Consider the following 24335-nt stretch of genomic DNA (forward strand, 5'->3'; position numbering starts at 1 on the left):
TGTATTTTTATTTTTTTATTTTATTTTGTTTTTTTTTTTAATTTTTTAAATATTTTATGTATTTATTTGACAGAGAGAGATCACAAGTAGACGGAGAGACAGGCAGAGAGAGAGAGAGAGGGAAGCAGGCTCCCCGCCGAGCAGAGAGCCTGATGCGGGACTCAAGCCCAGGACCCTGAGATCATGACCTGAGCTGAAGGCAGCGCCCAACCCACTGAGCTGCCCAGGTGCCCCTTGAAATGATGTTTTTTGATTATAAAATTAATTTCTTCACCTCTCATGCACTTCCCAGCTATTCGTAATTTTGCTTTATGTCTCTCATCTGAAACAGTTCTCTTGGAATTCTCCTAGGGAACTTCAAATCATATATTTAGTCCTTTTCAGTGTATTGTTTTCTTAGGGCTACTGCAATAAATTACCAGAAACTGGATGGTTTAGAACAGAAATTTGTTTCCTCACAGTTCTGGAGGTCAGAAGTCTGAAGTGAAGGTGTTGGCAGGGCCTCAGTATTTCCAGAGATACTAGAGAGTAGCTTTCTATGCTCTTCCTAGCTTCTGATGGTGGTTGTCATCCTTGTAGTTCCTTGTTTTGCAGTGGCATCACTCTAATCTCTGCCTCCATTGTCATGTGGCCTTCCTCCGCGTGTGCGGTCTCCATGTTTCTGTGTCTAAAGCTCCCTCTTTCTTTTATAAGAACACCAATCACTGATTATGGACCCTAATCTAGTATGACCTAATCTTACCTCCTCTAAACTTCCCCATCTTGTCTTTCATGATATTGAATTTTTCTTGTTCTTAATTTTCTCTAACCTTGTTCAGTTATGTCTTCTTGATAGTTTTATTTTCTGGTTGTTTTTTCAATATGGCATTCCTGTATTTTTGTCTTTATTTCTTTCCTTTCTATAGTCTCAATCTCCATGCAATTAATAAGGACATGCTGGTAACTACATGTACTTATGTTAGCTGGATGCTGACCATGAACAGAAAAATAATCATAGCTTCTACTTGGGAATATATGGTGAAACAGAGAGACACAGGTAAACATACCAATAAGTGTAACACTGAGTGGAAAAGGAACATAAATCATGCAATACGAAAACCTTCAAAATACAGAAGATACTCTAACTGAATTTTGAAAAAATGAGTAAGTGTTCAACAGGCTAATTTTCATGAATTTCTATTCCACTTTTCTTGGTGGAAAGGTTTTAGTTATGAAATACATTTTAAAATAGGTATAAGAATATTCATTTAAAAATAGATACAAGAATATTTAAAAATAGATATAAGAAAATAGTCATAAGAATATTTAAAAATAGAAGAATATAAGAATATTCTTATAAGAACAAGATATAAGAATATAAGGAAGTTTTAGTTATGAAATACACTTTAAAAATAGATCTAAGGATATAAAAATAGATAAAAGAATATTCATTTAATAGATTTTATTTAGAATAATTTTCAATATAAAGAAATGTTGCAAATATAGTAAATAGAATCCCTGGATACTTCTACTCAGCTTCCCCTGTGGTTAATATTTTACATTATTATGGTATATTTATCATGTCTAATGAATCAATAGTGATACACTGTAATTAACTAAGCTCCAAGCTTTACTCAGATTTCCTTAGTTTTTAATCTAATGTCCCTTTTCTTTACCAAAATCCCATCCAGAGCATCACATAACATTTAGTCATTATGTCTTCTTAGGCTCACCTAGACTATGATAGTTTTTTTAGATTTTCTTTGTTTCCTTGACAATTTTGATCAGCAATTTTGAAGAATGTCCCTCAGTTGGAGTTTGTCTGAAATTTTTTCAACATTTTTTTGAGGTGATGCATTTTTGGAGGAGGGTCACAGAAAGGAAGTGTCATTCTCATTACATCATATGAAAGTTACATATTATCAACATGACATCATTGATGATGTTAACCTGAATTACCTAGAAGAAGTTGTGTTTGTTGGAATTAAGAATTAAGCTCCACCTCCTTATGGAAAGTTATTTATATAAATTACTTAGAATTCTTCAGTATGGAAATATGCTTTTTTACACCCATTTATTAATTCAATCATTTATGAGCATCTGTATGGATTTCTGGGTATTTAGTTTATACTTAAAGTGATAACTTTATGTGCTAACCTAAAAACAAGAAACTGGTTCAAGAAGAAAAGCTTTTATTTAGGATCAAAGAATTGCAATTTGGGGTACACAGATTTAGGTAGAAATTCAAATAGTATACTGATTACTGAAGGTGGACTTGGGAATTTTACGGGAAAAAAAAGGAAGATTAGGTAAGTTGTTTTTGAAAAGAATTCATTGGCATTGAGAAAAAGGCCTGTATTTATACTTCCTTGATTGGTCAGGCGAAGTGATCACTAGGCTAAAGTTCAATTTTATCAGTCTTCTCAAACAGGCTATTTGATTTCCTGCTGACTTTCTGGAACGCTGTTTTAGTCCAACTCAAAGGTTCAGAAAATTGGACATGCAAGTCATTTCCTCTGAAATGGCTGCTCTGGCTCCATTTTAAATGGCTCTACATATGTCTTATATTCAGAATACTTTATTATTTATTTTGTTTCTTAAATTGGTCCAACTTTGGACATTTTGAGCTCTTTCAGGTGACTCCTGTGTACTCTTGGCATGTCCCTATGATTATGATTTTTGTAGCACTTCCTTACTTTCTAACCCTACAAGATGACTCAGGATCATCTTGTACATTTCTTGCCACAGACCTAGAATAAGCCATTTCTCCAGGAGCCTGGGTCCTTTTATTGAAGACAATATTAGAAACCAAGATCCAGATGCTGACGTGCCTGTTGTTACTGAAGTTCTTGTTTGTAGGCTCTCTCAGCCAGCAGAGCTAAGAAATATAGGCATACACTAATCTGTGTATATGCCTATATTTCCATATCTCTCTGTATCTACATGTTCAGACCAATGGCTCTGACTCTAACCCAGTACTAGATAGTTCATTCTAGTCTCCCTCCTTGCTTATCTGTAAGCTCCCTTTCTAACACTAAGAAGCTTGGCTCCTACCATTTGACACTGATTTCCTTTTGTTTAATTCCAGTATACATGTATAGTATTTTCAGATTTATCAATCCACACCCACAAGAGAAATAACTTCACCAACTGTAGTACTCCTTATGTACAGCTCCTTTGCCTTTTGTCTTACAGTTGCAATAATTTCTAAAGTTATTTAGGCCCTTTTTTCCTCCCCCTTCATTGATGTTGTATCATGCATTTATAATACAGGTTTTTTTTGGTTACATTTTGCATTCCATCCTGAGATCCTTCAACCTCCTAATTGATTTTTAAAATTTTGAATAGATGAATTTTTACTTTTTGTGCTGTAAAATTTTATGAGTTTTGACAAATTCATAATGTTATGTATCCATCACTCTAGTAACATAAAGTTTTACTGCCCTAGAAAAAATCCTCTGTACTTCACCTAATCAAATTGTGAATTTCTAACTCTTTAGTTTTTATTACCTATCTCTCTTATTCTCCAGTAAATCTCTTACTATCTTGGCTAATGCCCTGAATGACCTCTCTTCTGTATTGTTATAATGGAGGCTGGAAGAAGAGGTGGATATAACGGGGGAAAATTCACTTTGCTAAGGAATCCTCGCTCTGCAAAATTATTCTTTCTCAAGTTCTGTTTCTTAACGCCTCAAAGGGCTTTTTCAATGAAACAAAGCTCTCTAGAGCTTCATAAATGTATAATAAACTTACTACTGTGTTCACATTTTGTACACATTATATATCTTAAATAATTTTGTTTATCACAACATTAATATAATTGTGGCTAAAGTATCATATCTTGACATCAGCAGAAATACTTTCAATGTTTAATCATTAAAGATCAAATTTTCATCTATTCTTATTTAATTCAGTTTTTTTTAAAAGATTTTATTTATTTATCTGACAGACAGAGATTACAAGTAGGCAGAGAGGCAGGCAGAGAGAGAGAGAGAGATAGAGAGAGGAAGAAGCAGGCTCCCTGCTGAGCAGAGAGCCTGATGCCGGGCTCCATCCCAGGACCTTAGGATCATGACCTGAGCCGAAGGCAGAGGCTTTAACCCACTGAGCCACCCATGTGCCCCTAATTCAGTTTCTTAATTAAGACAAAACACTGTAAATTATGCCAAATATCTTTTTATATTATATGGCAATCAGGTAGGCTTTTTCTTTTGATTTATCCCTATAGTTATGTGAAGAGATTTACCAAATTGAGGCATCAATAACTGGTTAACACTAGTAGGCATCTAGAACCTGACATATATAAAACAAAATTCTTATTTCATCACTCCATCCCACAAAAAACCCTACTCTATCCTTAGTCTTCCCATCTTAATGAATGTTAATCAGTTGCTCAAGGCCAAAATCAAGGAGCCATCTTCAATTTCTCATTTTCTTTTATACCTCAGCTGATGCATCTTAAGATATGTTTATCTTGTCCCCAAAATATATCCCCAATTTATCCTCTTTCACCTACCCAAATATGCTGCTTCACTTTCCTCCATAGCTCATATATACTTACATACATAAGTCTCCACTTCATTTATTGGTATATTCATTGGCCTGTTTGGGTGCTGCTTCTCTGTAATGCCTATTCATTAGTTAGCCCATTAAAAAATATAAGTTGTATGTTTCTCCTATTATTGATTTGTAAGAATTCTTTATATGATGATAACATGGTACTAATTTCTTCTACCTGTGTGTTTTTTTTAGTATTTCATGTTTTGAAGTCCTTTTCTCAATAGAAACTTTAATTTTAATGTAGGTGAAACTTTTTTGTTTCCAAGAAAGTAATTATAAGAATTACAAGATTATTGCAGTTACAAGAGGTAATTACAAGCATATTAACAATGATCACAAGAAGTAATTCCTTACACTGAAGGCACAGTGACTCTTTTGTAAAAGTTTCAAAATACACCTTTCATTTTTATGTTTCATAGTTTATGTCTATAGTTATGTCATAGTTTATGTCTATTTAGAACTGAATTTTTGTAGATAGTGTGAAGTAAAATACAGTGTGAATTTTTCCAATATAGATAACCAATTTTCCTAACATCATTTATGTACAAGATATTCCTTCTCACATTGACGGAGAATGCCACCTTCATTGTATCATATTTGTGTATGTAAATGGCCACTTTCAGGACACTGAATTTTATTTTTTTTATGATGTTTAGTTAGCCAACATATAGTACATCATTAGTTTTTGATGTAGCATTCAATGGTCCAATGATTAATTTTTGTCTTCCCACTGGCGATACCTTACTTACTTAGTTATCACAACTTTCTGATAGATCTTGATATTAGATAAAACAATTTCCCCATTTTATTCCAGAATATTCTAGAATCTTCATTCCTCCAAGAATTTGAATCTGCCTGAGCCAGTTGTTAGGAAATTTGTGAAACTACACTTAACGTATAGATCAATTTATATTTCTTTCATTTCCACAAAGATGGTATAGCCCCCTTTTGGCTTTCCTTAAATTCTTCCAAAAAATTTAATCATTTTATCTATATAGGTCTTTAGCAACTTTTCTTGTATTTATGCATTGCTAATTTATGTAATTTCTAAAATTACATTTTCTAAATCTGCTGCATTGGCACAGGTTTTTAGAACAACATTGATAAAAGCTGAGTACAGATATTCTTTTTTCTTTTTTTTCTGATGGTAAGGAGAACGATATCAGTATTCTGAATTAGAATGTTTGCTACTCTCCTACATTGAGGAAAGTTTCATATATTTCTTGCTCCTTTTAATGACTTTTTCTACCATTAATAGGTGTTACTTTTTATCACTTTTTTCTTCATTTATTGAGTTTATTACACAGTTTTCTCCCTTTAATCTGCTACATATTCATACATTTAAAAAATTCTATAATATTAGCACAACCTTATATTGCTGGAATAAATTCAAATTACTCATGTTCACTTTGATTAATATTATTGAACTGGTTTGCCTTTTTTTTTTTGTTGTTTTCACAATTGATATCAGCCTATAATATCTCTTCCTCATAATACCCACATCTAATTTAGATAGTAAGTTATACCGGCTTTTCAAAGTGAATATTGGAATTGTCCCTTTTTTTTGTATTCTCTGGGAAACTGTATAAAATTGGAATTATCTATCCCTTGGAAATGGGGTGTAATTTGCTCTAAAATCATCTGGACCTTGTTTTTTATATTGGTTGAGTTTTAACTGCAGATTCGAGTATCTTAATAGTTACTGGGCCACTGTGGCTTCCTCTAGATTCTTGATTCAGCTTTATCAATTTTGTTTATTTTTGTAAATTTTCTGTCAGAAATGTTTATATATTGCTGTCATCATGTCAGTTATAGCTGTAACTGTAGTCATGTTCCTTTTTTTCATTCTCAACATTGCATGTGTGTTCTCTTATTTGATCAATATTGTCAGAAAGTTGTTAATTACACTAATATTTGCCAAAAAACAAATTTATCTTTTGACACAGATGTTTATTTCAGTATAATTTGTAGGCACTAAAATTCATGCTATTTTAGTATACAGTTTAATGAATTTTGGGAAATGCTGTCATATAACTACCACTACACTCAAGATAGAATATTTCCATCACCAAAAGTGTTCCTTAGTGTCCTTTTGTGTTCAGCATATTTTCATTTCCATTCTTTCTAAAATACGAATTTCAATACTGTCCTTATAGTTTTCTTTTTGCCTAAATTTTCTATAAATAAGATTGTAACATATACAGTCATTTGTTTCAAGTTTTTTTCATTCAGGAAAGTGATTTTGTGATTCATCCATGGTACTGAAACTATGCCCTATAGTGTTAAGATGGTTATAACTACAGAAAGTTTAAACTTGTTTTTCAGAAAACTGCTTTCTCTTAATCATCTATTAGTTAATAAAATATCCACTAGCTATCTCTGCAGAAGTCTGGATTCAGGGTCACCTGATATGATTCCAGCCTATAAACACGCAAGGTCTTGCGTTCCTTATCCAAGATAATGAGTCCAAGACCCCAGCCAGTTTATACCTTGCCCTCAGAGCAGGCTTCTAACAACTTCTAACAACTTCTCTGTCCTATAACCTCCTCATGTCAGGGGTCGAATTTAGCCTCCTTCCATTCTTAAATGTTCATCTGAAAATGAACATGAGATGTAGGTTACATCTATATTTGTTCAATGCAAATGCTCTATCTTCTGTCATGATTAGTCCTAAATTTCTCTGCCCCTTTTCATCAGTATGCATGTAATCTTCCTACCCTGAATTTCCTCTTTTAAAAACCTGATCCTTAATCTGGAACTTCAGAGGTGATCTTTGGATGTCCTTTAGCTGTTTCCCTGTTTGCGGGCCTTCTGACTAAAGCAACCTTTCCTTTCCAATCTACACTTGTCTCGTGAGTATTGACTTTTCAGAGGTGAGCAGCAGCGCTGGAGTTTTAGTAACAATGTTGCACAGACCAGTGGTCCATTTGTTTTTATTGCTGAGTAGCATTCAGGTGACTAGATATAACACAGTGTGTTTTTCACTTACCAGTTGGCAAACATTTAGGTTATTTTCTGTTTCTGGAGATTATTAATAAAGTTGCTAAATCATTTCTATACATGTCTTTGTGTGGACATAAGAATCTCTTTCTTGGGTGAATACCTAGGGGTAGAATTGCTGATTTCTATCATAAGTGTTTCCTTAAGTTTATAAAAATCTGCTAAATTGTTTTCCAAAATGGCTGTACAGTTACGAAAGTACTAGTTGCTCTACATCCTTATCAGGTTTTGATATTTATCAGTCAGGTATAAGTTCAAGTTTTAAATAGGTCAGTCAGATTAAGTCTCAATGAAAAAATAACATTTGAGCAAGGCTTGAAGGAGGGAGAAAAATTCATGCATATGTCTGGGCAGAAAAACCAGGATGTACCCTGAAGCAGGAATGTGGAGGAAGATAGTAGTAAGACATACATTCAGAGAGGGAACAATATCCTCTGGGGCCTTAAAGACCTTAATAATAACATTGACTTTTACTCTGAGTAAATGGGGATTTATTGTAGCATCTTAAGCAATGGAAAAAGATGGGATTATCTTACATTTTTTTAATGGTTTACATTTTTAAGGCTTCTCTGGCTGTGTGTTGAGAAAAGGCTATGGCAGATCAAGGAAAGAAGTAGAGGAAACATTAAACTGAGTGCTAATGGTAGATCAGACCAGAATGCTAGCACTAGAAGTCCTGAGAAGTGATATGATTCTTCTCTTTTTCCTTTCTAGTTTGTTTGTTTATTTATTTATTTATTTATTTATTTGAGACCGAGAGAGAGTGCATGAGGAGGGGTAGGTGCAGAGGGAGAAGCAGACGCCCTGCTGAGTAGGGAGCCTGATGGGGTACTCAAACCCAGGACTCTTGATCATCACCTGAACCCAAGGCAGATGCTTAACCAATTGGGCCACTCAGGCACCTGAGGTACGGTAGGATTCTTGATACAATTTTAAGGTAAGCATAACTCAAATTCCTAGTCAAACAGATATGGTGAGTGATTAGAAAATAGGACTCAAAAATGCTCTATAGTTTTTTTTTTTTATAGCTTGTGATCCACTACTTCTCTGCTTGCAAATCTACTCCCAGGCCCCCAATAAACCCCATCCTATATACATACTGTAAGGCACTAATGGTATCTGTCTGTGACTCCCTTATTTGATAGTTGCCTCTTAACATGGGATACACTCTACTTGTCCTGGTACCATGTGTTTTTCGAAGCAGGAGTTTAATTGGACTAACTTGAAGTTTTCCTAGCTCAAGGTAATGACAGGTCACTGGAAGACCAGTTATCAGGTAGCCAATAATCAAGACTGGGCAGGGTGTCCACCAATCCTGGTCTTTCAGAGAAATTGCAGGGAATTCTATTTAGGGTTTAGGAGGAGGCAAAACAGACATGGAGTTGGCTAACTCGGCACCTAGCAAGACTTCGGAACTGCCTGATGCAGGCCCCAGGGGGAATGGAAAAGAGCAGAAGAGTTTGTTAGCCTCTAAAATCCCCAAAGCAAACAGGTCATTTGAAAAAGAGCTGTATTTGTACAAAAAGAAGACCCCAACTTTTAGATGGCTGGTACAGAGATGAGTCCAGGTCCTTTGGGATCTGGAGAAAAACTGTAGAAAGGTAAATGCTCTATGGCTGACAGCCAAGAAATTGATGAAATAAGAGACAAGCGGATCTATAGCAGCCAAGCAGTAGGTTGATGCCAGAACCTGAACTGACCCTCAAATAATTAAAGAGGGAATAAGTGGGGATAAGAACCAGTTATAGGACTTGATCCACTACTTGCCTCCCAGGGGAAGACTTCAAACATTCTTGAATTTGCAGACACCAGATTTGACATGGTTATTATTTTGTATTTTGTGTCTTGACTGTACTTGCTGGTTTTTTGTTTGTGTGTTTTTTTGTCAGCCTATATAGTTGAGTAACTAAAAAAGAAAAAAATAGATTTTATTTTACCTTCATTTCTTATTTTGAAGTTTTTTTCCTTATTTATATAGATCCTAGCTTCTGATCTATATTATTTTTCTCTTGTCTAAGGAAAATCTTTTAACATTCCTTATAAGGCAGGTCTATCTGTAATGAAATCCCTCAGTCATTCTCTATTTGAGAAAATTATTTCCTTTTCACTCATGAAAGTCAATTTTGCTGGATATAGAATTCTAGGTCATTAGATTGTTCTTTCAATGCCTTATTTCATTGTACTCTCTTCCTGCTTTTGTAGTTTCTGATGAAAACTTGGCTGTAATTCTTATCTTTGTTCCTCTGATAGATAAGGTGATTTTCTCTATATAGAATTTAAGATTTTGTTGTATCTTTGGTTTTCTGAAGTTTGAAGTGATATGCTTAAGAATAATTTTTTTGGAATTTATTCTGCTTCATGTTTTCTAAGCTTCCTGGATCTGTGGTTTGGAGTCTATCATTAATTTTTGAAAATTCTTGGCCATTAATATTTTAAGTATTTCTTTTGTTCCTTTCTACATTTCTTCTCCTTCTGATCTCCTAATCACATGTATTTGACTCCTTTTGTAATTTTCCTAGAGTTCCTAGAGGTTCTGTTCTGTTAATTGTTATTATTATTTTCTCTTTGAATTTTAGTTTGGAAAGTGTCTCTCAACTTATTTACTACTCATTGGTTCTTTCCTTGGCCATATTCAGTCTAGTGAGTAGAACACTGAAGGCATTTTTTCATTTCTGATATGTTACATTTCATTTGGATTTTTTTCTCAGAATCTTTATCTCCTGGCTCCCATCTGTCTTTGCATGTTGCCCTTTTTTCCCATTGAAGCTCTTAACATTTAAAAAAGATATTTGGAGTTGTGGGTCCATATCTGGGCTCTCTACTCTGTTCCACTTGTCTATGTGTCTGTTTTTGTGCTAGTACCCTGCTGTTTTGGTGATCACAGCTTTGTAGTAAAGCTTGAAATAAGGCAACATGATGCCCCCAGTTTTGTTTCTCTTTTTCAACATTTCCTTAGCAATTTGGGATATCTTCTGGTTCTATACAAATTTTAGGATTATTCATTCCAGCACTTTGAAAAATGCTGGTGGAATTTTGATTGGGATGGCATTGAAAGTATACATTGCTCTAGGCAGTATAGACACTTAACCAATGTTAATTCTTCTGATCCATGAGCATGGAATGCTTTTCCATCTTTTTGCGTCTTCTTCAATTTCTTTCATGAGTGTTCTGTAGTTCCTCAAGTACAGATTCTTTACCTCTTTGGTTAGGTTTATTCCCAAGCATCTTATGGTTCTTGGTGCTATAGTAAATGGAATCGATTCTCTAATTTCCCTTTCTATATTTTCATTGTTAGTGTATAAGAAAGCAACTGATTTCAGGGCACCAGAGTGGCTCAGTGGGTTAAGGCCTCTGCCTTCGGCTCAGGTCATGATCCCAGGGTCCTGGGATTTGAGCCCCACATCAGGCTCTCTGCTCAGCAGGGAGTCTGCTTCCCTTCCCCTCTCTCTGCCTGCCTCTCTGCCTACCTGTGATCTCTGCCTGTCAAATAAATAAATAAAATCTTAAAAAAAAATAAAGAAAGCAACTGATTTCTGTGTGTTGATTTTGTATCCTGACACATTACTGAATTGCTGTATGAGTTCTAGTAGTTTGGGTGTGGAGTCTTTTGGGTTTTCCATATAAAGTATCATGCCATCTGTGAAGAGAGAGAGTTTGACTTCTTCATTGCAAATTGCATATTTCAATGCCTTTTATTTTTATTTCTTTTTGTTGTCTGATTGTTGTTGCTGGGACTTACTTTTTTTTTTTTAAAGATTTTATTTATTTATTTGACAGAGATCACAAGTAGGCAGAAAATCAGTCAGAGGGAAAGGAGGAAGCAGGCTCCCTGCTAAGCAGAGAGCCCAATGCGGGGCTTGATCCCAGGACCCCGGGATCATGACCTGAGCCAAAGGCAGAGGCCTTAACCCACTGATCCACCCAGGCGCCCCTGTTGCTGGGACTTCTAGTAGTATGTTGAGCAACAGTGATGAGAATGGACATCCTTGTCATGTTCCTGATCTCAATGGGAAGGCTGTCAGTTTTTCCCCATTGAGAATGATATTTGTTGTGTGTTTTTCATAGATTTTATGAAGTTGAGGAATGTTGCTTTTATCCCTATACTTGGAAGCATTTTAATCAGGAACGGATGCTGGATTTTGTCAAATGCTTTTTCTGCATCAGTTGAGAGGACCATGTGGTTCTTCTCTTTTCTCTTATTGATTTGTTCTATCACATTGATTGATTTGCAAATGTTGAATCACCCTTGTATCCCAGGATTAAATCCAACCTGGTCATGGTAGATAATCTTTTTAAAATACTATCCTATTAGCAAGGATCTTGAGAATCTTGGTATCCATATTCACCAGGAATATTGGTCTGAAATTCTCCTTTGGTTTTTGCCTGATTTGGGGATCATGGTAATGCTGGCTTCATAGAAAGAGTCTGAAAGTTCTCCTTCTGTTTCTATTGTTTGAAACAGCTTCAGGAGAATAGGTATTATTTCTTCTTTGAATGTTTGGTAGAATTCCCCAGGGAATCCATCAGGTCCTGAGCTCTTGGGTTTTTTTTGGGGTGGGGGGGTTTGATCACTGCTTCAATCTTGTTACTAGATATGAGATACCACCTTATACCAGTTAGAATGGCCAAAATTAACAAGACAGTAAACAACAAGTGTTTGAGAGGATGTGGAGAAAGGGGTACCCTCTTACACTGTTGGTGGAAATGCAAGTTGGTGAAGCCGCTTTGGAAAACAGTGTGGAGATTCCTTAAGAAATTAAAAATAGAGCTTCCCTATGACCCTGCAATTGCACTACTGGGTATTTACCCCAAAGATACAGACATAGTGAAAAGAAGGGCCATCTGTACCCCAATGTTCATAGCAGCAATGACCACAGTTGCCAAACTGTGGAAAGAGCCAAGATGCCTTTAAATAGATGAATGGATAAAGAAGATATGGTCCATATATACAATGGAGTATTATGCCTCCATCAGAAAGGATGAATACCTAACTTTTGTATCAACATGGATGGGACTGGAGGAGATTATGCTGAGTGAAATAAGTCAAGCAGAGAGAGAATTATCATATGGTTTCACTTATTTGTGATCATAAGTAATAACATGGGGGACATTGGGAGTTGGAGAGGAGAAGGGAGTTGGGGGAACTAGGAGGGGGAGATGAGCCATGAGAGACTGTGGACTCTGAGAAACAAACTGAGGATTTTGGAGGGGAGGGTGGTGAGGGGTTGCGAGAGCCTGGTGGTGGGTATTAAGGAGGGCACATACTGCATGGAACACTGTGTGTGGTGCATAAGCATATTGGAGCACTGAAGAAATAAAAAAAAAAAAAAGGCGTTTGAAGGCATAGTTGACAAGTCCTTAATATATTAATTATGGTTCCAACAACTGTGTCATAGCTGATGTTTGGTTCACTCTGTCTCTTCAGACTGCGTTTTGTTGTCTTTTTGTATATCTGTTACTTTTTTGTTGAATGCCACATAGGTTATATCAGATTATAGGAACTGAGGTAAATAGGTGTCTGCTGTGAGGATGTATGTGATAGATTAGGAGCTGGGCTTTGTTTCATGTTTGCTGAAGCTATAGGTGCCAGAGAATTCAAATTTCTTTAGTGTCCTTACTGTTGTCTCCTTTCTGGACTTTCCACTTCCCTACATACTTTTCTTGAGAAAAAGTCTGTGTCTTGCAGCTTTTTAATCTGTAAGCAAATGGAGGAGGGAGGGGCATTCTGTAGTCTTCCAGTTAAATTTCATTCTTACAGTGGGCTTGGATCTTGGGCCCGTTACCTGCACAGGAGGTTTTGTTTGTTTGTTTGTTTGTTTGTTTTTTCAAATCTTCCCTCTTAAGGTGAGGCAGGAAGAGTAGATGGGCCTGGAGTGAGAGGAATGTCTTTTTCCCCAGGACTCTGGAACAAGGCTCAGGTAGTCTTTACTCTGGAGAGTGGACCTTTGTTATGGAAAAGACTCAGCACATTTCAGAAGTATTTCTCTCTTCTTCTGTAGGTCTAAGAGGAAAATCTTTCTTGTCTCTTCACTGTGAGACTCTGGTGTTCCTCAAAGTAAAGCCCACAAAAATGCAAGTGTTTCCTACAGGACTGCAGCCCCAGGAGTTTCTCCTTCTCACTCTAGGCCATACGTAGTCTTAGCAACTTGTCAAAATTATCATTTAAATCTAACCAGTTATGGCTTCAGTGACTTCTGGTCTGGATAAACAGACCTGGGCCATGCCTGTCTAGATTTACCCCTCAATGGATGTTGGGGTGGTGGTTTGCCTGCAAACCCAGGTCTTTTTTGGGTTCAAGAAATCACTGATTTTTTCAATTTGTCCCACTTTTTCTTTTCGTAAAGGTAGAAGTTATGACTCATTGAAGCAGAGAGTTCTTAATATTGTTGATATGAACGTTTCAACTGCTCAAATGTACGAGCATTTTATCTGAATATAATTGTTGGTGATCCCTGTCCCTTGCTTATAAAAAGTCAGAGGAATAGTGACTAGGAATGGCCATGCACTAAGGGATGCTTGCCTAGCTTGTACAACTGACACCATGTTTTAGACTAGAAGAAACAGTATTAGGTATTCTCACAGAAGAATTAGCGCAAGCAGACACAATATCTTCAGTTATTTACAACTTTTACAGCCCTGACCAGGCAATGGAAGCCACTTCAAGGCTTAGATAGAAGAGTGGCCATTATTGTTCTCAGGCTGATGTAAGAGTGCCTCTGAAGAGAAAACCAAGTCATGCTAATGACAAATCTTCAATGGGCTGGACAAATCTTAGAACAGTATTAACTCTTAGGGGATGTTCAGATTCTGTAACAATGATGACTTTTTAAAAAATGACTCTTCTGAGAAAATTGTTTATATCACATCATGAGCCATTGTAGTACAACTGAATAACAGGTTGACCTTGAACAAAGTCAAAGTTCAAGGTACCATTCAAGGTACCATGTTGGGAACAATTTTTTGAAGAAATTCAAAGAAATGGCATCATGGTCTATATTATGTCTGCCTCAAGTTCAAGTCATAGCATTATTTAGATGCACTTCTTTATTCTTAATATTGTTTAATTCTGTTGCTCTCTTTCAGCTCTCATTAATCCTATCAGAGGTTTATTCATTTTATTAGTTATTTCAAAGAAATTAACTTTTAACCTATTCATCCCTGTTTTCCCAACTTCATTATCTTGTTATCTATATTATTTACCTCTTACTTCTGTTGGACTTATTATCATTCTACTTTTAATTCTATAAGATACCTAATGAATTTTTAGTTTATTAACTTTTATACTATTTTTTTAAATGTAAGAATATTATGCCTCTGTTTTGCTTCAACCCAACACTGTGAGTTATGATACCTAGTATTTCCATTTTTCTAAATTTCTATGTATTTCCTAATTTTTAATGGTGATTTATTCTGTGATCCAGGGGTTGTATGTGTTTGTTTTTGTATTTCCAAATAGAGTTTTATTTTAGTCATCTTGGTTATTGTTATCTTAAGGCACTGTCATAAGACATTGAAATCCCTATGACAGCAAGTATTTATAAGTTTTATTTTTTTATTATTTTTTAGGTATTTTATTTATTTTTCAGAAAGAGCGTGTGAGAGAGAGCACAAGCAGGGGGAGCAGCAGGCAGAGGGAGAAGAAGCTCCCCACTGAGAGGAAACCTAATGTAGGATCTTGGAGTCATGACTTGAGTGGAAGGCAGACAGACGTTTAACCAACTGAGCCACCCAGGTGTCCCCATTTGTAAGTTTTAAAAATACTTTTATGACATGACACATTATCACTTTTCATAAATAATGATGATACCTTTGTCAATCTCGAGTTGCAGATCTCTTATTTCACTTTCTTTTCTATCTCTCCTTGCATCTTCCTTTCCCTTCTTCCTCCCTCCTCTGTTTTTAGGTAGACGTAATTTAAAACTTACAAGAAATTGTTAAGTGAACATTTTGTCATTATGCACAGATGTTCTTTTACTCTGTTAATGTTTGCACCGTAATGGAATTTTGTTTCAGTTCAATTTAAACTCTATCTTTCCACTGTAAAGTTTAGCCCAGTTAGCTTTAAGATTTTCTTTTTGTCTTTGGTGTTCTTACATTTTATTAATATATGTCTAGGTGTGGATTTTTATTTACTTATTTATATCCCTTCTGCATTCCCTGCTTCCTGTTTTCCATTTGCTCTGAAAAGTTCTGTCTTGATCACTTCAAATGTTCTTTTTCTTTTTATATGTTCCCTTGATGGGACTCAGGTTAGAGATACATGATGCCTTCTCCATATATACACTATTTCTCTTATATACATGCTGCATTCTAGGTTATTCAGATGTAAATATTCATTTTATATTATGTGACTGATAAATTCAATATTTAAAGTCCATATAATTATCAATTTTTTGGTTTTGGGTTTTGCTCACTCTTACTCCTGAAAGCAAGATTCGGTGTGTGTTTGATGATCTTTGATAGTCAACTGATATTTTCTTTCTTTTTTAAAAAAGATTTTATTTATTTATGTGTCAGAAAGAGAGGATGAGAGGACAAGCAGGGAGCAGCAGGCAAAGGGAACAGCAGGCTCCCTACTCAGCAAGAAGCCCAATGCAGGGCTCAATCCCAGGACCTTGGGATCATGACCTGAGCTGAAGACAGACAGTTAAACAACAACTGAACCACCCAGGTGTCCCTCAACTCATATTTTCTTGATAATGTGAGAATACTGATGGTTTATTTGTTTTTTGGTTGGTTGGTTGTTTTTGTAAGAGACAGAGTATTTTCATTTAATTCTGCAATGTTCCAGAAGTCAATACTATGCCATGGAAAATTTCAGATAGTTCCAAATGCCCCAATAGTTAGATAAAGTGGTGGTAAAAAATAAACATTGAATTTTAATGGCTTACAATGGCATTTCTAATTGTTTTTATATATAAAAATACATATATACAAAATACAGGCATATACAAAATATATTTGTATTTAGAATGTATAAAAATACAAAAAGATTAAATAAATATTGTTTTATAATATGTTTATATAACTATATTATATTTGTCTATACTATTTCTCACTCATGTTGTATGTTCTTAATGGGCAACTCATGGACAGACTACAGTATATCTTGTTCTTACCTCAAGATCTAGGCCATCTGGAATGCCGCTAGTCACCAGGACAGAGGGAAGGCTGTCTAGCTAATTGTATATAATTCTGAAAGCTTCTGCCTAGAGATAACACAAATCACTTCAACTCTCATTTCATTGTCCAAAGCAGGTTCCATGCATGTATTTCATATAAAAATCCTGAAGTGTGCTTCCATCATCCTCCTTTCATTACTCCCTGATTTTGTTAGGTTTAACATTTATTCTATGGTTCTAAGATTTATACTGAATTTCATAACTAATTTTTCCATTTTCTTCAAATCTTAGTTTTATGTCTAAGTGGATTTCTTTTTTTACCACCAGTGCTTTCCAACTGTGGCTTCTCAGTTATTGAGATCTTAATTTTGATTCATCTTTTTTATCCCTCGCATTTCATAATCAAAATTTTAAGACAGGATTTTGGACTCTATTCCATGGTTTCTTGCATATTCATGAATTTATTTCTTTTATACTAAAATGTCAACTTAACTGAATATAAAAAGTCTTGAGTCACGCTTCTTTTTCATACGTACTTCATAAATATTTCACTCATTTTTAACATAGGATTCTGTGCAAATGCCTAATGTCATTCATATTTTTCTTTTTTGCATGATTTGTCCCTTGGATGCCCATAAGATGCTTTTAATTTTTTTTTAAGATTTTATTCATTTATTTGAGAAAGAGAGAGCGAGAGAGAGAACACAAGCAGGACAAGGGGCAGACAGAGGGAGAGGACTAGATCCCAGGAACCAGGGATCATGACCTGAGCCAAAAGCAGATGCTTAACTGGCTGAGCCACCCAGGGTCCCAAGATGCTTTTAATTTTTTAAGCCAATTTAAATCTAATTTTATTTACCTTTTTAAGTGAAAATAAATCTGCTGTTTTAATAAATCACATTGCTCAGAGATATGGAAAATCCAAAGCCTTTACATCTTCCACCAATCTCCTCCAAGTCTTATTTTTCTATTCTTTAAAAAAAAAAATTATTGAATTATAGCACAGATCCAGAAAATGTGCATATATGTTCAAAGTGAATTAATTTTGTAAATACAGATACACCAATATGAACAGTATATGGATAAAAAGCAGCACAATACCAGCTTGCTAGATTTCCACCCTCCATGCATGTTCCTTCCCCAAGAAGTGACCATTTTCCTGACTTCTAACAGGTAAAAAGTATTGCCTATTTTTTTTGAAAAAACAGAAAACAAAGAAGTTCTTTGGTAAATAAAATTTCACAAATACAAAAAAAGATGGAAGGTAACAAAGTTTATATAGTTTTTATCAAGAAAAGCAGTTGTTTACGGAGTGTAATAACAAGTGAAAAGAGGCATGTATACTTTCAACAATCACATTTGAGTTAAATTTTGTGAGCAATTTGAAAGTAGACTAAATTTCCATGCCTGAACGTGCACCCGAATGTTTATAGCAGCAATGTCTACAATAGCCAAACTATGGAAAGAACCTAGATGTCCATCAACAGACGAATGGATAAAGAAGATGTGGTATATATATACAATGGAATACTATGCAGCCATCAAAAGAAATGAAATCTTGCCATTTGCGACAACGTGGATGGAACTAGAGGGTATCATGCTTAGCGAAATAAGTCAATCAGAGAAAGACAACTATCATATGATCTCCCTGATATGAGGGAGAGGAGATGCAACATGTGGGGTTAATGTGGTAGGAGAAGAGTAAATGAAACAAGCTGGGATTGGGAGGGAGAAAAACCATAAGTGACTCTTAATCTCACAAAACAAACTGAGGGTTGCTGGGGGGAGGGGGGTTGGGAGAAGGGGGGGTTATGGACATTGGGTAGGGTATGTGCTATGGTGAGTGCTGTGAAGTGTGTAAACCTGGAGATTCACAGACCTGTACCCCTGGGGGAAAAAAAAATATATGTTTATAAAAAATAAAATTAAAAAAAAAAAAAAAGAAAAGATAGTTGCTAACCTAATTCAATATTTATAGCATTCTATAACTCTTTATTTTTAACCTTTTTTAATGATTTTATTGAAGGTTTCCTAAGGAACATGTTTCCTTTAAACAATGCTAATAGTGTTTGTCTTTTAATAGGAGAAATTAAATTATTTATATTTACTGTAAAAAAAAAAAAAATTCCATGCCTGAAAGTATTCATGATTGTATTTCTGTGAAAACAATGTTTAAATTTTGACTCATTCTCATATTTTCATGATACTTTTTTTTTTAACCTTAGGTTAGTGATGATAAGCCTATTTAGCAAGGTGTCTTTGGAAAAAACTTTTTTTTTTAAATTTTATTTTTTATAAACATATTTTTTTCCCCCCAGGGGTACAGGTCTGTGAATCTCCAGGTTTACACACTTCATAGCACTCACCATAGCACATACCCTACCCAATGTCCATAACCCCACCCCCCCCAACCCCCCTCCCCCCAGCAACCCTCAGTTTGTTTTGTGAGATTAAGAGTCACTTATGGTTTGTCTCCCTCCCAATCCCAACTTGTTTCATTTTTAATTGAAGTTTTACATACAAATGAAGATGAATGATGTTTATGAATGATGTTTAAAGATGAAACCTTTAAACAAAAAAACCACTAGCATCTCTGAAGTCCCTCTTCGCTCTCCTGATGTCTACTATCAAGAGTGTTTGTGTGTACTATATAAATGGTGTCATACACTATTCTTTTATGGCTTCTTTCACTGAACTTTATATTTGTTAAATTCATCCTCACTAGTTGTAGTGGCTAGTTGTACTTTGTTGTTTTTTACTGCGGTCTCATATTTTATTGTGGGACTGAACCACAGTTTTTTTAATCCATTCAACCATTAATAGGTATTTGGGCTTTTTGGGGAAGACCATTACAAATAGCGTTTCTATGGGCATTGTTACACATCACATGTCTTCTGGTGCACATGTATATAAATATTTTAAGCATAGACCTAGGAATGGAATTGTTAAATTGTAGGGTATGCCTGTGTTTAGATTTAGTAGATTCTGTGAAAGAGTTATCTAAAGAACTGATAGATACCAAGGTTCATTCTTCTCAAAAATAAACAAGAGTTCTGGTTTCTCTATGTCCTTCTCAGTACTCAATGTTGTCTTCATTTGAGTAATTTTTCATGGGTTTGTAGTGATAACGTCTTCATTTTAGAAATTTTTAGTAGGTTTGTAGTGATAATGCAATGCAGTTTGAGAGAAATCATTTAGCAGCTTTATACTATTCAACAGCTTTTTTCTATATTAATATACAAAGACATATCAATTTTTCCATTCTGCTCTAATTTTTTATTCAACATTTAACACACATAATTATTTATAACATATATATGAAGAACTACTACTGAACAAAATCACCACTGCTGAATAGAACATTATCTTTGTATAATTCTTCATCCACCTTTGAAATTCAATATTTTAAAAAATATTTTTCTTTCTTACTAATTAATCATCATTTTAACACCTATTTTGTAGTAAGATACCTTTGGAAGCAGTGGAGGTAATCGTACTTACTAGCTCAAAGTCGCCTTCCTTATTTCATTTTCTCTACTTACCCCCCTCCTATTTCTTTCCTGCCTCCCAACTGCCAAATATGTTAAAATATTTGACGGGCAAACATTTATCTGGGCATTTTCTTCCAAAATATGTATTTCACTTTTTTTGGTATACATTTTTTCTCTGTGGACCTCACACTAGTTCTTAGTTTTTTTTACTCCGCATTATACTGCAGTGTCCATGTTTCTATATGTATTGCTATGGAGTTTTCCATAATGTGCACCTATCACAGGTAACTTATCTGTTCCCTCAGTGATGGTTACCACCTATATTGCTCCAGCTTCTTGCTACCCCTTTGGGGACATAATGTACCTCTTTGTACTGTCTCCTTATGAGTTATTGTGAAAACTTCTGGAGGTATGTTGCCGGCCCAAAAAACTTATGTATGCCAAATATAATTCATACTAAAAGATGCTGTCTGGAACAGCTACACCAGTCCATATTCCCATACAGTACATAAAGTTTTTTACATCCTTCTTTCACTATTGTTTTAATTTGCATTTCTCTAGTTATACTATATGCAAACACTTCTTATACTTCATAACTTATTCGCCTTTTTTGTTTTCTTGAGAAGTCGAACCTTTTGTTGCTAATGTGAAGGCATTTCTTATAATGCCTTATACATTATTTACATATTCTAAGTTAACCCTCATTGGTTTTAGATATTGTAATGTCAGGATTTTTTCCAATGTGATTGTTCTGTTAATTTTAACTAGGTGTCCTTCACTTAGAAAAGATTTTGCATGTCTATTTTACAAGCAATGTTGATGAACTCTTTTATCAATGTTGATAACTTATTTATTCAGCTTCTTCCAGTACTTTTCTTAATTTTATTGTTCTTGATCAACTTTTCCTAGAATGCAAATATACCTTTTTAATGTATAAATAAAGCATTTTTTTCTTTACAGGAAAGTATGCTTATGGAAATACCTTTGGATTTTTAAATATGTGCTGTATGTTCATGTATTACTGTGCTCTGTTCTCATATTTAGTAACAACAATTATGCATATAGTGTACTTCTTTTCTCTTCAATATCTATGATTTGATCTCTGTTTTATTTATTCTTTATTCAACTTGTATTTGATTCTTTAAAGTTTGTTCTTATGTCCCAAAATATAGAATACAAATGTGTATGTATATATGTATAAACTGCTTCTAATGTTGATTTGATTTCTATAATTGTTTTATCTCACATTTTTTTTCTGAGTCTGTGATCTTATTTCACATCTCTAGTCTTACTAATTTTTTTCTTCATGTTTTCTTCATTTCATTTGAACTCAAGAAGACTTGATTAATTAGATACTAATCTTCTGATTCATGGTAACTTTCTTCTAGTGGTATTTCCTTTAGAAACTTTTCTGTTCTTGCATTGCTCTTGTCCTACTCATTACATTTTTTTATCTATGTGTATGCCATTTCTTTCTGATTATTACTAATTTTAAATATGGCATATATACCTGGTTCAGACATTTGCTGAAATTAATTAAGAGTGAGAGGGGAAGGCTGAAGCATCCAAAGTTTAGGACACACTTTCACCATCTCCGTTTTGTCATCTCACTGAGGAAAGTCTTCTCTCATCATTTACATTTCTCATGTCTGTTGAGCAGAAAGTCTTCAGAGTTTTCACAGGAAAGCCCTATGCTCCCAGTGTCTATGATGTATTTAGCCCCTATTTATTTTTGCTTGGCTTTGATTAGCTGTCACCAAGATGACACCCTTCCTGTCTGCTTTCTGAAATGATAACATATCTATGGAGCTTTTTATTCAGCCTTCCCTCCCTCATCAGCCTTGCTTTAGGGCACCTGTATTCCACTCACATCTTCCAAGTAAGTTCCTTGATCCTTTCAGGGCTGTGTCAGTTTGAGGGAACGCTGCACTATTTAAAGATCTCTAGAGCTCTGTACTTGCTCCTGACACCTTCTGTCATTTGGTCCCAATAATTTTTTTTTTTTTAATTTTTACTTAGAGATTGTGACTTGGGCTGTGACTTTCTCTGAGTCCCACTGAAGATAGAGCGGCCTTCATTTTTTTATATTTGGTTGCTGTTTCAGCTGCCATTCAGGAGAAAATGAATAAAATTATAGAAGGGAAGAATGCTTAGTTTACTGAAGTTGGATAAAACTAGTCGGTAAAAATTTTTCTAATTGCTTATCTTTTAAGTCTTGTTATTATTATGAAATGTGTTACATTTTTCTGTGGGATCAGGTGGTCTGATGCTTTGTGGAGAGTGTGTAATTACTGCAGAATGCAAAATTTGGGACCCGAATGTCGGATATTGGTGCATGCCAAGAATTTGGAAATTAACATCCAAAGATCAGTGGAATTTGCTGAAAAACAAAATGTAAAGCTGTTAAAGCACTTAGTTTTTTAGGAAATCATTCTGATATTAGGGCAAAAATAACTAGTAAGTATTCATAGCACCATTGAGGAGGTTGCCTTAAATAATACAAATATATTTATTAGGAATTTTTTCAGGTACAAGTGATAGGAACTCAGTTGAAACTCTCTTAAGTAAAAAGAGAATTTATTGATTCTTGTGACTGGGTATTCTCGGAGTGGTGCTACCTTTGTCCTGTGTTGCTGCAAAATGTTGTTTATTTTCAAGTCATTCATATAAAAAACACACATTTTTCCCAGTTAGAATCCCCAGCAGAAAGAGAATTTCTTGCTCCCAATATCCATACACAAAAGATTCCGCTTTCTTATTGTCCATACTGCTTGACCCAACTTTGATAATGTCCATGTGAGTATGTGAGAATGGGTGGTAGAATCCCACCCCAATCAAAGCATGTGCACCATCACTGAAGTCTGTTCTGTTTTGTTTTGAGAGGGATTAGGGGAAAGAAGAGACCATAAGAATGGTCTATTTCAGGGATCTTTATTCTTTAGTTGCAGTTTGGAAAACCAACAACTCAGGGTATTTACCCTGGTAGCTCCAAGTTTTGTAGGGAATCCTAGGTTTAAAGATGCTGTTGTTTCTGGGGAAAGTGAATGAACTGGGCATCAGAGCTTCCACAATCATCTTAAATCACAGGGAGAAACATGAAGTCAGGGCGATTAAATGTAGATGAACCGAGTCTTTTTGTGACATCGTATCACTATATCAAGTCTTGGCTAATGAGGCTCTTGCTCTGATTTGTCTCCATATGTGAGATAATAGAGTTCTTTAATTTTTAAAAGGCATTGTAGATGAGTTATTCTGTTACTAATAATCAAAAACATGGGAGGTAATACAGCAGGATATTTCATTAATAGTGTCAACATCTCCTTTTCTGAGAATTAAAAATCTACTAATTTGGACATATAATATTCACTTAATGTTATTCTTATAACCCTTACTGTTGTTTCTAGGATCTTCCCCCTGTATAGGATACTCAACATTTCACTTTTGACTTGACTTGTTGACTTGGTTCTTCCTTCGGGATCCACCCAGCTTCTGCAGTATCTCTAACATGGATCTCTTTATTACTATTTAGTGATGATTTGAAGATTTATATTTTCTCTCCTACTTGATTCATTCCTACTTATTAGCTCTCACATGACTCAGCATAAATAAATGACCTACCTTCTAGTTTGCTCTTTCTAAGTGACTGTGCTTCACCTAGAAACTTGGCATCAGTCCTTCTGTGATGGGTTTATCAGGGAGCTGATCCTTAGCAGGAGCTTTAAACATTGGAGAATAATGGGAAAGAAGGAACAGTTGGTGGGGAAAATAAAAAGCAAAGATTTTTGAATTTATTATTTCCACAATCTTGATTCCATTTGATCCATGTTCTAGTATATTAAACTATGAATATATTGTTTTTGAAGTGTTGTTTGGGTAAAACAGATAAGCCACAGAGAAATCATGGTCTTATACAATTTAGTAGTTAACTCCTAGGAAAATAATCTATTAAAGATAAAGGAAATTGGGTGAAAAACTCACTTTTGGCTGTCTGGTCATTAACATCTGATGCATTCAGCTTTTCTGCACCACAGTTTGCAACTTGGTGATTTTCCCAGGGCTGAAGTCCAAGTGAAGCTCGTAGGCTTGTGGGCAAAAAGACCAGAGGACAAATTAGAGTTGTTTCTTGTTTATGTTTCCTAAATCTGAGTGAATGCCTTGTTAAAAATGTCAGTCTTAATTATAT

At 35.0% G+C, this 24335-nt stretch overlaps 1 protein-coding gene across 1 annotated transcript in view; it reads right to left on the reverse strand.

Annotated features, from left to right (window-relative positions):
* The window catches only part of LOC116876611 (complement factor H-related protein 4-like), a 102347-nt gene that overhangs the window by 69417 nt on the left and 8595 nt on the right, over positions 1 to 24335 (reverse strand). The window contains exon 4 of the mRNA XM_032872880.1: positions 24131 to 24234. Coding sequence (XP_032728771.1) covers positions 24131 to 24234 — 104 coding nt within the window. The remainder of the gene's footprint in view (positions 1 to 24130; positions 24235 to 24335) is intronic.

This window comes from Lontra canadensis, unplaced genomic scaffold, assembly GCF_010015895.1.
Source record: "Lontra canadensis isolate GAN:19392208 unplaced genomic scaffold, GSC_riverotter_1.0 scaffold46, whole genome shotgun sequence".
NCBI classification, from domain to species: domain Eukaryota; kingdom Metazoa; phylum Chordata; class Mammalia; order Carnivora; family Mustelidae; genus Lontra; species Lontra canadensis.